This window comes from Podarcis erhardii (genome assembly GCF_964252035.2).
Source record: "Podarcis erhardii genome assembly, chromosome: 4".
In the NCBI taxonomy this organism is placed as follows: domain Eukaryota; kingdom Metazoa; phylum Chordata; class Lepidosauria; order Squamata; family Lacertidae; genus Podarcis; species Podarcis erhardii.
Window position 1 is genome coordinate 76,104,703 of NC_138508.1, and position 15,572 is coordinate 76,120,274.

The 15,572-nt window shown below is 41.0% G+C and overlaps 1 protein-coding gene across 1 annotated transcript in view; it reads left to right on the top strand.

The window, feature by feature from the left end:
* TMEM131 (transmembrane protein 131) overlaps positions 1 to 15,572 on the top strand; it is a 78,854-nt gene that overhangs the window by 38,094 nt on the left and 25,188 nt on the right. Inside the window, exons 5-13 of the mRNA XM_081859397.1 lie at positions 2,367 to 2,490; positions 4,312 to 4,428; positions 6,037 to 6,159; positions 6,607 to 6,687; positions 9,016 to 9,166; positions 9,256 to 9,312; positions 10,426 to 10,487; positions 14,276 to 14,384; positions 15,224 to 15,332. Coding sequence (XP_081715523.1) covers positions 2,367 to 2,490; positions 4,312 to 4,428; positions 6,037 to 6,159; positions 6,607 to 6,687; positions 9,016 to 9,166; positions 9,256 to 9,312; positions 10,426 to 10,487; positions 14,276 to 14,384; positions 15,224 to 15,332 — 933 coding nt within the window. The remainder of the gene's footprint in view (positions 1 to 2,366; positions 2,491 to 4,311; positions 4,429 to 6,036; positions 6,160 to 6,606; positions 6,688 to 9,015; positions 9,167 to 9,255; positions 9,313 to 10,425; positions 10,488 to 14,275; positions 14,385 to 15,223; positions 15,333 to 15,572) is intronic.

A 15,572-nucleotide genomic window follows, 5' to 3' on the forward strand; every position in this document is an offset into this window, starting at 1 on the left:
ACCCAAGACCCTAACTAGGGTCTCGCCGCCAAAATACCTACAGCTGAACACCGTCTCCTACCGAGAAGGACTAGACCCTGACACCCACCAATCCCTGAGGCCCTGATGAGTCCTATCAGCTTATTGGAGCAAATAATAATAATAATAATAATAATAATAATAATAATAATAATAATAATTTATTTGTACCCCGCCCATCTGGCTGGGTTTCCCCAGCCACTCTGGGCGGCTTCCAACAAAGATAAAAGATACACTAAAAAATTATAACTTTGCATCATGAATAATTATATGCTTGCAATAAAGTAATGACACAAACACTTGTAGGGAATACAACAAGAGGTTGTGGCAACTTAAAAGGCTAACAAGTGCATTGCACCATAAGGTTTCATGGATTACAGTCTAATTCATCAAATGCATGAAGTGTTATCCTGAGTAATGGATGTGTGTATGTATCACAGGTCTTGCAGAGCTTGTCTGAGGCCTGGGGCAGGAGTCTTGTTAGAATAAACAACAAAGAAGCTGGTCCCTGGCAGGCCTTCCTGGCCAGCTTAGCCCTCTGAGGCTTGGGATTAGTTTACCCAGCTTCTCCCATCCCCTCTGCATTGACCTAATGTATCATACATACAGGTTTGGGTGGGGTAGAGGAGGAGGATTGTAAGTGGTAAGGTCAGAAGGAAAGGAAATGCAAAGAAAGAGTACAGGACCAGGACCCAGTGATAATGATCTGAGGTCCTTCTTCATACGCCTCCTCCGCAAGAGGTCTGAAGGGTAACAACACAAGAACAGGCATTTTCTGCAGTGGTGGCTCCCTATTTTTGGAATGCTCTCCACAGGGAGGCATGCATGGCACCTTCGTTGCATATTTCTATGCACCAGGCAAAACCATTCCTCTTCTCCTGGCTACCGTATTTTTCGCACCATAGGACGCACTTTTTTCCCTCCAAAAATGAAGGGGAAATGTGTGTGCGTCCTATGGTGCGAATGCAGGCTTTCGCTGAAGCTGGAGAGCGAGAGGGGTCGGTGCGCACCGACCCCTCTCGCTCTCCAGGCTTCAGGAGAGCCCCACCGCCAGCCCCACAAGCTCGGGGGACAGCGGGGAGGCGGAACGCCGCCATCCCACTGTCCCCCGACTTGGTTAGAAGGCTGGCGGGGGGAGAAGCCTGCTCCTCCCCGTCGCCAGCCCCGCAAACTCGGGAGACAGCAGGAGAGGCATAGCGCGCCCTTCCCGCTGTCCCCCGACTTGGCTAGAAGGCTGGCGGGGGGGGGGGGAGAAGCCTGCTCCTCCCCGTCGCCAGCCCCGCAAACTCTCCCCGCTGCGCCTCTCCCGCTGTCTCCCGACATGGTTTGGAGGCTGGCGGAGGGCTTCCTCCTCCCCCAGCCCCGCAAGCTCCCAGAGCGATGGGCTCTGGGTCCCGTTCTGGGGGAGGGGGAAGCTCGGGCTTCCCCCGCCCAAGCCCCGCGTCCTCAGCCGGGAGACAGTCGCGGGGGGCTGCTTTAGTCCCGCGCGAGCTCTCCCGGCTGGAGAGGTGACGCTCGGCTATGGAGGCTCCTGCCATAGGCGCGCGTCACCTCTCCAGCCGGGAAAGGGTCGCGGGGGGCTGCTTTAGCCCCGCGCACACTCTCCCGGCTGGAGAGGTGACGCGCGCCTATGGCAGGAGCCTCCATAGGCGCGCGTCACCTCTCCAGCCGGGAGAGCACGCACGGGGCTAAAGCAGCCCCCCGCGACCCTCTCCCAGCTGGAGAGGTGACGCGCGCCTATGGCCGCTGCTCCCTGACCTGCTCTTTGGGGCTGGTGGTGGGCTTCCCCCGCCAGCCCCAAAGAGCAGGTCGAAAGGAACCTGAAGCCTGGAGAGCGAGAGGGGTCAGTGCGCACCGACCCCTCTCGCTCTCCAGGCTTCCAAGGTAGCCGCCTGAACGCACCTTAAACGGCACCTTGTTTTAGAGCGGGAAAACAAAAGGGGGAAAATTCTCCCACTCTCTGCGCAGCGCTTCCTGCCACTTCGCTGAAGGGGCGCTGGGCAGAGAGCAGAAGAATTTTTTTCCCTTGTTCTCCCCCCTCTAAAACAAGGTGCGTCCTATTGTCCGGTGCGTCCTATGGTGCGAATAATACGGTAATTAAACAATCTATGGCCTTTTAAACTGTGGGGAGGGGGGTTATTGTTTGTTATATGGTGTTTATATTGTAAACTGCCCTGTGATCCTCAGATGAAGGGCGGTATATAAATTTTAATAATAACAATAATTGACAGTGGCCATTCACAAAATGCACCTGTTTGTTCCTTGCAACCATAAAACTATAAATATTTTGTGGTTGTAGGCAATTGAGGAAACAATTTAAATGCTTTTTCTACTCTCTTTTAATACAGGCCAGTTGGGATGCCAAAAATGGAAAAGGTTTACTTGCACAATCCAAGTGCAGAAGAAACTATTATATTAGTATCAATATCTGCAACAACCTCACATTTTCATGCATCGTTTTTTCAAAACAGGGTGAGTTAGCTCTGTTTTTTGAAGTTGGTGTTATTCTGCAAGCTGGTTTCACTTCAGCAAAAACTGATTTTACTTCAAAGTGCATCACAGTAACTAAAATAGCTTCTCTTTAAATGCAAGCTCAACAAAATTATGCCACATACAATTCACTGTGGAGGGGTTATATGAAAAGTAAATGTCAGGAGGTTTCTACATCATTCTAGGGCAGTGGTGGAGAACCTCCGGCCCATAGCCTTGGTGTTCTCAAGAATATGGAAAATGGATAATTATAGCTAAGAAATGGTTTCTAACCAGTAGTAGCTGAATTTAGTCCATGGGGGGAGGGGGGAATCCATACCAGGATAGTAGTTTTACTATTACCAACCAAAGTCCCCCAAGTAACGTGTGAGTTTTCAAGTTCATCAGAACTTCTTCTTTTTTGGTATAACACAGCCAGGAGCAGAGTACTGCTGATGCATTAATTTTCAGTGGGAGTTGCTACTTAGAGCTTATGCACTCATAAGTAGTTGCCGATAAATGGTTGCCACCCCTTTGGAAGTGATTCTGTCATTTTTGTGCATGCTTCTATGAGCTGCTAAGATAACTAGTCTTTTTTATTGTGTTTCTTCACCATGTTTTTGTAAAACCTACTAACCAAGTGCCTTAAATATATGAAAAAGGCTCCAAATAAGGCTGCATTTTACAAGGCACTTGCGAAAGCAAATAACCAACAACATGTATTTCAATTAAGATCGTGTCTCTCCGCCACTGTCAGGGTGTCAACCAGCATTAAGTGAAAGCTGAAATGATCATTGGTCCTTCTCCTTGTCCTGTTATTCCAGAAGCATGTTTAATTAGCAAGGGTGTGTGTTTCTTTACTGCCACTTGAAATAATCTTTTGAGTTTAAATCCAAGTGTTTAATATTTGAGGGGGGAGAATGGGGGAGGGATTATGGAAAGCTTGTAAATTCATACTCCCTTCTTAATCCTAATACAAGACTTAACCGATCACACATCTTCCCTAAAGCAATTAACATATTTAATGAAATCTATCAATGTAGGACTCTTCCATAATGGAGGTGACAGTGTGTGAGGTGTGGAGTGTGTGAATGGATAGATTTGTGTGGATAGGGTATGTATGCGGTTTTAGCCATGTCCACCCTTGCTTGTGACCTCTGGAAGATTACCAATGCTATAATGTGGCTCTGAAACTGAAAAAGTTTCTTCAGATAGTAAAGTCTTGATTAAGGGTACCTCCTAAACTCATGATCGCTCTGTGCTCATTGATTCAAGCAATTATGGGTGTTGTAAGGCAGTCTATAAGAAAATAGAAGATTCCCGAAGTGTTATATAACTTTGCTCAGGGAGGAGTCACATCAGATATTTTTTCTGTGTTTTAAGGCCAATTGAGAAGAATGAGTCAGAGCACCAATTTGTAGGAGGTACATTATGTACTCCAATCTGGCATTTAGAGTGGAACCTGAGACACTTGGAGCAATGTGCTTAGTAAGCTAAACAATAAGCAGTTCAGTGTTCTTTCACATTAGTAATATTGCTATAATGTTTAAAAAAGAATTTTTTTTCTGCATGTTGTACTTTACAGTTGTTTGTTTTGATGCAGTATCAACCATATCAAAAAGATTGTATTGGAAGTAACTTTTGTAAGGTACTTAAATTGATTTTTTCAAAGAAAGGGCTATAGTATATGGCTTGCTTGTCTCATGGGTGTTCACACACAGCTTCTCCATATCAATTGTGTTTGAATGCCCGATCTCATATTTGAAGCACTACCCTTCTAAGATGAACAACATGTCATGTTATATCTGGTGTTTTATTTTTCAGAAAATCGTTCCAGGGGGGAACACATCATTTGATGTGGTTTTTCTTGCAAGAATGGTGGGGAACGTAGAAAATACTTTATTTATTAATACATCTAATCATGGGGTATTCACTTACCAGGTAAGAGAAAACATCATGTTACCGTGTCTTAAATGGTTGAGAACAGAAGTGAAAGCACATTATTAAGATTGGTGCTCAGCATATACAGTGGTACCTCGGTTTATGAACTTAATCCATTCCAGAAGTCCATTCTTAGACCAAAGCCATTCTTAAACCAAGGCACACTTTCCCTAATGAGGCCTCCCGCCGCTGGTGCCCTTCCACTGTTTGGCTTCCATTTGTAGACCGAGGTAAAGTTTGCTAACTGGAACACTACTTCCGGTTTTGTGGAGTTTGTATACCAAATAGTTCGTAAACAGGGATGTTCTTAAACTGAGGTGGCACTGTACTGCAATGTGTGACTACTTCATAGTTTAGCATATGTCTCTTAAGTCAGTGCTTTCAGTTGAAACCAACAGCCATGTATCATGAACTTAGATTTTCTGATTGACATTCCTGCTTTCAAATGGGAATTACTCATGGAGCAAGATGCCATTTGTCTGCAATATATACATATTATTTGATGCTTTGAGACACCTGCAATAAGTGCCACTGTGCTATGCATATTCCGTGCACTTGAGATTACAAAAAGTCTTACAGTATTAATGTGCCTCCTACAGCTTAGAAATGAACAAGCTATTTGCAAGGTGAAAAGCCTCCAAGTTGTCTATTAAAATGCAAAACAGGCTTCTGTTGATTTATGAGATACAGTAATAGTGATTGACTTGAAAGATACACTTGATCTAATACAGCTGATTGATTTAAGCACACCACAATATTTTTAAAAAATTAAAAGAAGGACATTTAAATGGCAAAGTAGCTTTTGCAGGAACAAGATCACATATTTTAGAAAACTGAAAGGAATGACAAAAATGGGGGGAATGCCATTTTTTGTATTCATGAACATAATCATGATTTACTACCTGTAGTGCTCTATGTTACTGTGGTTCGGAGCTAGAAAAAAATTCAAAGGGTTGTACAGTGGTGCCTCGCAAGACGAAATTAATCCGTTCCACTAGTCTCTTTGTCTTGCGGTTTTTTCGTCTTGCGAAGCACGGCTATTAGCGGATTAGCGCTATTGGCGGATTAGCGGCTATTAGTGGCTTAGCGGCTTAGAAAAAGGGGGGGAAAGGGAAAAAACTCGCAAGAACTCGCCCGAAGTTTCGTCTTGCGAAGCAAGCCCATAGGGAAATTCGTCTTGCGAAGCACCTCAAAAGACGGAAAACTCTTTCGTCTAGCAAGTTTTTCGTCTTGCGAGGCATTCGTCTTGCGGGGCACCACTGTATTTGACTCAGTCCTACTTAGTGATCTTAAGTTGTTGTTGTTTTAAAAAAATCTGCATTGCATATAAAAAGTTCAAAAACTGGTTGCAAAACAAATATTTAGAGAAAAGCTGGTCTGTAGTTGTCACTTGTGTGGCTCCTGAAAGGAAGAAAAAGATATATTTTCTTGTATCCTAAAGCAATAGATACTGTATGAGACCACTTTAAAATACTGTAACTGTAAACTTCCAAGTTGGGAAAGAGGTAGTGTTTCTTTGTTGTCAATGATTGTGTGAGTTTTAAAGGTGGAAAACAGACAATTACTCACATTGGGATACTAAAAGGTTGTTTTCTTTTTCTTAAACAGGTATTTGGTGTAGGAGTACCAAACCCTTACAGACTTCGCCCTTTTATAGGAGCAAAAGTTCCAGTAAACAGCAGTTTTTCTCCTATTATAAATATACACAACCCCCATAGTGAGCCTTTGCAGGTATGTAGGAGCACTGTTCATATTTACAGTTACCTGTTAAAATATAATGTTAATGTATTTCAGGTGCTCTTTGTATACTATGATTCTATTCCTTTATTTTCAGTTCGGAATGTTATATGTATAAACCATTGAAGTTAAAATAATTGTCTTGGTGGTAGTTTTGAGAAGCTATGTTCATGGAACTAAAGGTTTGCATGTAAGGTTTGACTTGGCAAATACAGAAACTTCATTTGCATAAAATCACTTGATTATTTTTTTTATTTGGTGGAATGATAAATGACATATTCTAACACTTGAGACAATTCATTGGCTATGTTGTTTGTGTGGTCTTTACCACAGAGAAAATAAAATATAAATAGTTTCTCCTTAGCTGGCAACTATGAGAGTGTGTCTAGTTGGAACTTGAGCTCTAACTTTATCAATTATTATTTTTGGCTATTCTCACAGGTGGTAGAAATGTATTCAAGTGGAGGTGATCTCCACCTAGAGCTTCCAACTGGTCAGCAAGGGGGTACAAGAAAATTATGGGTGAGTGGCACAAATATTACTTGACTCACACTAAGGTATTAATAAGTTCTGGCAAAGACTAATATTTGTTGTGGCTTAAACTTTTGTTGTGGGCCAGAGCACCCTTCCTCAGATGCATGGTGTTCTCCTCTGCTGATCCTGAAATCTCATGCACACATATACAGATAAGAGGGTGGATGTTGTTTTGAAATGAGGCCAGGAGGCCCAGCAATTCAAGATAAGGGAGTAAACCATAACTGTGCAGCATCAAATATCAACAGGGTCCAGTGACAAGTATGAAACTTCAAAGCAGAATGGGAACAAACTTGTCATGAATTTTCAAAGTAACGTTAATATTGTATATACCAGCAAATGTGGACAACTGCTTTGCGGGGGGGGGGGGCGAGGGGCTGACGCAAAAGGTGAAAGGCAGAAACAAATTTAAAATGAGAATTCCATTCATAACAAGAGAAGAACAAATGCTCTACAGTAAAACCAATGCTATTAATTATATATTACTTATATGTATATGATGTTACATGTTTTGTTTTTGTCACAAAAGCAAATAAAACTTACCGTATTTTAAAATAAATATTGTATACAAATACCTAACAATTATGTCCTATAGTGAGTTAGCCACTTTCAATTTCATTTCATCGCAAGTCTGATAGCACATAAGCTTTTTACCAAGTGATTTTAGACACGTGTGTGGTTTTTATCTAATATTCTAGCCACAGAATATTCCAAAAGTTGTCGTTTTGACTGAAGATATAACACCAACTACCTTTTATGTAGCAAAGAAATACTAGGGAACTTTTCTAGGATTTTCCAGGACAATCCTCCAGTTTATATTTTTGTATAAAATTTCAGTTTATATTTTTGTATAAAATTGCTAGTGTGCCTGCATGCAATTTGAGATGGTTGCTGATGACTCCTTGGTTTGTATCCAACTAAGTCCTACTGAGACCCATTGAAAATGGACTTAAGTTGGTCATTTTCATTTATTTCAGTGGGTCTAGTCTGAGTATAACTTAAATTGGATACTGTCAGGGGTTCAGGAGCAGAGACACAGGAGAAGGAGCAAATGGAGAGTGAGGAGGAGGAATACGAGGGGGGTGTAGGCAGTGACAGTGGTCAGAGAGAGTCCACGAGTCTCTCCAGCGAATCGGAAGATTCACAGAGAGGAGCGCCGATGGCCAGAAGGGAGGTGCCAAGGGGGAAACCCCAGAAGGAAGGGGCCAGCGGGGACTCCCTGAGCAGCAGTTGGAAATCAGGACCAGCGTCCCCACCGGAGCGTAGTGGGGGGGAGGAGTCCCAGGCATCGGGACCAGTCTTACCACCACCAGAGGGAGGAGATGAGTCAGGATTGGCCACGCCTCCATCGGAGAGCGGGGAAACGGTCAAGAGGAAAGTCACCGGCTGGGCGCGCGCGCCAAGTTCAAATGTACAGGCGAGCGACACAGCAGGTAGCCCGGAAAGGGAGCCAGGTCCCAAAGCCCGCCGGAAGGAAGGGCAAGACTCAGGGGGGTCAGCGTCAGAAGAGTCCAGGAGGGAGGAAACCCCAGGGGGCAGAAGGACCCAGAGGAGGAAGGAACAGCGCAGGAGGTGGAGCCGGGCTAGGATCTTAAACTGGTGCGGAAGGGGCAGTGACTCAGAGGGGACTTCGCCTATCTAGAGTCTAGACGTAGGGTTGCACGCTCTGGCTTTAAAATGGAAATTATACTTCAATAAAGACTTTTGTACATAATATCAGCCTGGCGTTGGTCCTCTGTGAGCTGGGACCTAGAGGCACATTTATTTTTACACTTTCTGAGTAGCAGTGATTAGAATCTCCCACTTTTGAAGCGTATAGACAAATTAAGTCCTATTCTCTTTGCTATAATGTAGGCTTTCCAGAAATTTTGAATGCACAGGAGGAAAGAAAATTATGGCTTGCCTGTTGTGGGAGTGGGGAATGAGTGGGCTTGGATGGCACAGACAGAAGTATCTACACATTTTTGTGCTACTGATGCAAAATAGGCTTTTAAGTGTTTCTCTAAAACATTGGTAGTATCACCAAATATATTTCTTGTACTGGTTTCTTACAACAGAACTAGTCTTAGGCACTTAGGAAAAGGCAGGTTTAACTTGTCATACTTGTCAGCATGAATAATCTACACGTGATGATTCTGAACCTTTTATGTGATGGTTGTTTCTGAAACTGTTTGACACTTCCATCTCACTATTTAGTTAGTTCATTGCCTAAAAACGCCAACTGTATACTCCATATTCCACTTGTATTATAGCTGGCATTGTGGACCTTTTTATTATACTGACTTTTACATTCGGCACAATTGTCTGTTTCAATAGGAAATTCCCCCCTATGAAACTAAAGGAGTTATGAGAGCCAGTTTCTCTTCAAGGGAAGCAGATAATTACACAGCCTTCATTCGAATAAAAACAAATGCCTCAGACAGCACAGAGTTTATTATTCTGCCAGTAGAAGTAGAAGTCACAACAGGTTTGTAGAAATGTAATGTTTCATCAACTTCATGTATTTTCCTACTGCAGTAGTGAAAGATACTCACTTTGTTTTGTCCTATCTTAAAGCCCCAGGAATTTATTCATCGACAGAAATGCTAGATTTTGGTACTTTAAGAACCCAAGGTGAGTCCTATATTTTAATACACCTCCATTTCAGATTGTGAGTAGACACACCTCATTTTGCAAGAGCTGCGTAATATCAGTTTCATGTGTTTGTTCCTTAGCCTTTGCGTGTATGCCTTCATATGTATTGGGTTGCATCCAGACAGGTCCTGCTGCTAATGGAAAGGATCCACCCATTTACATAAATAAATAAAAATAAAAATTCAGGGTTCTTCTGGAGACGGGGTGCAGGAAGGTGATTTTTGGTATTATCTCTGCGGCTACTTTTCATAGTGTTTCATGGAGTCCCCAAACCCTCCAGAGCAGATCTTTGGGGGGCTACAGGAGAAAGGAGGAATTGGTGAAAATAATTTCTTCTTCTAGCAGAACTCTGCATGAGGGAAACTTTCTGAATCCACCTCATTTGTATTTAAATGCCTAGGATACCTAGCTTTAGAAATATTATATAAAGTACAATGAAATAACTTAATAACACAATTATAAATAGTACTTTTTATAACATCACTCTTAATTTATACACCTGCCAAATGACTGTGCACAGGTGCATCTGTATTCAGACTAGTCTCCAAATCATAGTTTGGAACAGTCTTCCCCAACCTGTTGCCCTTCAGCTGTTTCGGTCATCAATTGCATAATATCTGACCATTGACCATACTGGGAAAGGGCAGGTGGGACTTGTAGTCTAAAGCATGTGGAAGGCACCAGGCTGGTTTGGAAGATCAGGATTTAGTAATGGTGACCATGATCCCCCCCCTCCCTTCCCTTGCAACAAACCATAGTTTGCCCATTTGCTCCAGTGTGACAAATTATGGTTTGCCTAGACAATAGTTTGCCACCATGCCTGGATCCTGACTGGAGAACAAATTAATCTGCACACTAACCACAGTTTGCTACAGTTGGATAAAATGGCAGACTATTGCTTACTGCAGATTAGAAGCAGAAGCATCAAACATCCGCTCCTTATGTCTGGGGGAGACGGGAATGGAGAAGTGCAAGAATTAAGTAAAATTTCAGCATTGGATAACGTGAATAAATGTCACAAAGCTGACTTCACTTTAAAAAAATCCCTTTTATGCAAACGAGCCTTAGTGCTTTTTTATTGGCTTTCAACAGATCTGCCCAAAATCTTAAATCTACACTTGTTAAATTCAGGAACAAAGGATGTACCAATAACAGTAAGTATTACCTCTTTTATTTTCACTATCTCAATATATTTTTCTAGACATAAAAGATAACATGAATCCACTAGATATCAAAGCTCAAGTTCTGTTAGTTTAGTCCCTTTTTCCAAATGGACTCAACAAAATGCAGCTTTCGATGCACTTAACAGCTTTCAGCAGTGTATCCTTCCCATGCTACATGTTGTGACTGTATAGTTAAACTGAACTAAAGCACTTTGCATTCCCTTCAACTTTCTACTAAAGACTAAGACTACAGGGGCATATTTAAAGGTTTGTTTAGTTGCTTGTTATTCAGGCTTTACTTTTTTTTACTTTTACTTTACTTTTCAGTGTCATCATAAATTAATACTTACAGCTTGTAATTGTACAACTATCTTAAATAATTGCTGTTATGGTGTCACATTACAATAAAAAGCAATGGGATTTCCAGCAAGTACATGGAAATGCATTTAATAATTCCCAGTTATTTCTGACTAAATCATTCAGGGCAAATGCCTTGAAAAGCATGCAGATAACCAGTATGACAATTACAAAATAAAAATGCAAACAAGAATTAAAGGTTCTTTTGTAGCTGGTATTTCACAACAAACTTCAGCATATAAAAGTGGTTAATATTGGCTTGCAATAGAGATTTGTCTTAACCACTGTAAAGGAGGCAGTTTTGAGACTCAAAGCTAAAGAGGCCTGTCCCAGACCCAGAATACAATTCAAACATCTGGTTAGTCACAAATATTCTCTTTCGGGCTAAGGTGCTTGAGCTGGTGTGTTCTGTCAGTGCTGAAATGCTTTTGTCACCAAGCAATGTCTCTTGTTGTTGTCTAAATCCCTTTTCTCAACCACTGTTCTAGTTTGTCCAGCATGGGAGATGAGAGTACTGTGCTTGTTTCCATGTCTTTGAAATGTATATTTATCTCTTGCAGCAATAGCTTTGTTTTACCTCTTCCTGTATAAAGGGGAGAAATGATGACTACTGGATAATCTCTTAGACCAGAGGCTATGTCTGTTCTTTTTAGTTTGTATAAGACTAACTCCTCTGGAGTCTTTTTCCTCTCTAACTTGCTAGCAGCACCAGTGGGTTTAACAAGCTGTTGTCATTATAAAGATAGCCCATAGGTTTCCTGGGCTCAAACTCAGAGGCACAGAAGCATATCTCACAAAATGTGGGGCATCATTAGTTTCATATTTGGTAATAATCTACAATGGCTTATAAAAAGTGAAAGGCCTGTGTGTATATCCTCACATAAGGATGTTCTACAAAGAGCTCCAGTCCTTAATGAACCCTTTGTGAACTCATAGGTCTGGCCTGTTTCCCTCCCTCTGACTTGCAGAGTGCAGAGAAAAATACAGAATGGTCAGCTTAGATGTTTCAAATTGCACACTACACCACAGGGTTAGTGACAGAAAGGCTGCTCGCAGTAAGTGAGCAAAAATATGGAGTCACTGATGTTAAAAACAGGAATCATTGATGCAGCAGAAGTAATGTACATAATTTTACTTAAATTTTCTTTTGCGTCTGATAGCAAAGGTGATAAGTGTTAAACTACTGAGCAGTGGATTATATAGCCAAGCTTCGGAATCATATTATTTTAACACCTCATTCTCTGATATTTTGCCCTCATTCTTGACTGAAGAAATATTGACTGTATGACCTCGTAATATACAGTCCCAGTGTTTTGACGCTGCTCAGATTTCTGCTACCATCTTAGATGTTAAGTGGGTTGGGAAAGTGTCAGATACCATCAAGCATATCTTAAAGGCTAAACTATTTGCTCATATTTCCATGTAAACATGGGGCGGGGGGAGGACAGGGATATATGCCTCTTGGAGTTTGTTCTGATACAGTTTGGAAGCGAGGAAGAAACTGGTTTCAAACTTCATGCTAATGTCATGGGAAAAGGCCAAGACTATATTTAGCAGAAATTTAAGCTAGATACTCATAGAACTAAATTCCTTCGAGGCACTTTAAGAGTATTGTTGCCAATTACTATAGTCATAAAAAGTTTTTACCTTTACTGACCCTTAATATTGAAGTCTGTGAAATTGAACAATTTTAAAAGAAGAAAGGCAATTTATAATATTAAAAATAATATTAAATTAATGTAAAAATATCATGTACGTATTTATAGCATTGCTGGTTCTGAGCCAGAAGACTGTGTATTTACCGTTTTGTCAGCAGCGCTTAATATTCAGCTGACTTGCATAACTATAGCCATTATCCTTCCATTAGAATTGAAATTTATGTTTGTTAACACAATATATGATAGTTCTGTATTAAAATTTTATATGGAAGTTTAAGTAAAATGTGTGTATTACTGTATTAACTAGTTCTAACATTTCTTTTGTTTTAAAAGTTTTTCATTGAGAACAGACAACTAGAACAACAACAAAAATACATGTAGATAGTGGTGAAAGACTATGTACTTAATAGCTGATTACATTCAGGCAGTATTCCTTCCAAAAGGCCCTCTCCCTTCCTGACCCTGCACTGTGTAGTATATATGACGTACTTCATATTAACAGTAAATTACAAAACTTGTTTGAACTTGCTTGAAACATGAGAATCCCTCTTCTATGGTTGTAAGGCTTGTACATTCATTCATAATTATGAATTTTGCATGCTCATCCTCTCTCTTTCTTGGAATGAGGTATCTTCTTGGTATCTTTCTATATTATTTTCTGAAAGAGAGGGGCGTCCTGAGTTGTCATCTGTCAACTTTATTCTGACACATTCTTATCTTGATGTTCTCTCATCTTTCTTATCCTTATTTTAGTTCTTTTCTTCGTGTCACATGGTGTTACCTTGAAGGCCTAGTAACTTGAATGGAAATCTGCACTCTGAGCTTTTTGATGTGCTGCTGATATTGATTCCACACCTCAAAGCCTCTGGACCTGAAAGTCTTAATCTTTAGCCTTCATGTTCTAGCAGCTCTGGAGTTTGCATTTCTCTCAATAGTTGGTCTTTCACAGAATTAGGCCACATTTGAAACAACAACAACAACAACAACATTTATACCCCACCCATCTGGCTGGGTTTCCCCAGCCACTCTGGGCGGTTCCCAACAGAATATTAAAAACATAATAAAACAGCAAACATTAAAAAGTTCCTTAAACAGGGCTGTCTTTAAGACACTTAAATAATTTGTTGGTTTGTTTTTGGCATTCCCTGCTGCTCTGCAATGCTGTCAGCATGTGTCTTCAGCTGTTTAGATTTCTAAAGTGGAGATACTGGAAGTGAAGACACAGTTAAAATAATGTGAGTGTAGTTTTCTGCCTTGTGGAGGATTTCTAAACAATTGCGCTAGGTATACGAGCACAGGAACAACCTCAACCCTAACCCTAACTCTTGTAAAATTTAAGATGGAAGTGTAGTGCTATTTTTGATGTGTGCATTCTCATTAATAAAACACATATAGATGGCTCTGATATTCTTTTGGTGCACCTTGCGCTGAAAGGCTAGTTCTCTTTAGATGGCTACAGACATTTTAGCCAAAAAACACCCCCAACCTTGTTAATTGCCTCCTTTTCTAGTGAAACAGGCATGTGTTGAAATAAAATGAAACAAACCTAGTAAATCTGCTGGAGTTTCACTGTTGTTTCTGCTATAAATTATGTATATGTATTTGGAAACATTCCTGACTCGTGGTGTTCTAATGACATGTATCCACATTTTTATAACTTAGAATAAGTGTCAGCAGATTCTCAACTTTTGAAGGAAAAGATAACAGATATATACAGACTTTTTCAGTAGTTGTTTGGTAAGCACTTCTTTTATGCTTTTCCAGAGTGTTAGACCCACACCACAGAATGAAGCTATCACAGTACATTTCAAGCCAATTACACTTCGAGCTTCTGAAAGTAAATATACCAAAGTTGCAAGTATTAGCTTTGACGGTAAGTAAAAGTCTGTTCTGGAAGTTGTATGTTTCTCATTCACGGGATGGGAAGCCTTTTGTCAGCGTATCTGAACATATTTCTTAGTTTGGGGTCCACACTTGCTTTTCTTTTGAACGCAGTTACTGCTTGGAACGAGTTACATAATACTGCCAGGGATATTGCTGCAGTTGTAGAAGTTTCTTCCTGGTTTTCCCGCAACCCCTACCCCCAAACTCTCAAGAGAGACTTTTCAGGATGCTGCTGGGCAGAGGAGGGGCTGGGAAAGTCTGCTTCCTCCAGCTGCCTTCTGTGAGCTTTCCTCTGAATCCCATCCCATGTGTTTTATCATGCTGTTCAGTGTATATACACAGAGACCAAGAGTGGAGAGCATTTAATGATGACTGTCCACTGAAGTCTTCATCTTTTTTGCTATGAAGGGGAACCTGTGGCCTTTCTGATGTTGACGGGCGACAGCTCGTAGTAGCCTAGGCCAGCATGGCATTTGGTTAGAATTAACAGGAAGCAACATTTGCAGGCTTATAGGTTTCCCCACCCCTCGGCTGAAAGTTGAAGAAGGGATGTTGTTGTATTACCCACTCTCCTTGAAGCCGCTTGAGCTCAGCAAGCAGCATAATACTCACATTTTAGAGCTAAACAGTGACTGCACCCTAATATATTACACGAGTAGCTTAGTTACAAATGTGATCAAAATGGTTTGTGATACTTTGTAGTAAATCAAAGCCCCAACAGTGACAGTTTTACTATCAGAGTAAAAATAAATATGTGTCAATTTTGTGTATGCATCAATAATAGTAACACTGTTTGTTTTTATTTATCTATTTGTATGTACCATATAGCATCGAAAGCAAAACGACCTGCACAGTTTTCAGGAAAAATAACAGTTAAAGCAAAAGAGAAGAGTTACTCAAAACTTGAAATTCCATATCAAGCAGAAGTGTTAGATGGGTAAGATTGCACGGGATACTGTTGTCTTACATTTAACTCACACCTCGTTCCTGTACACAAGTAACTAACCACTTGCATGGCTTCCTGTAGCAAATAAATATGCTTCCAAATGAGTCTTTCTTATAATAGGAACACTGGGTTTAAAGCCAGTGTTATTGTGTGGACACTGCACTGAATTTTTGTGTATTCCGTCCTGGATAAAGAGCTACAAACTGAATCAGCGTGCCAAAGGATCAGCAT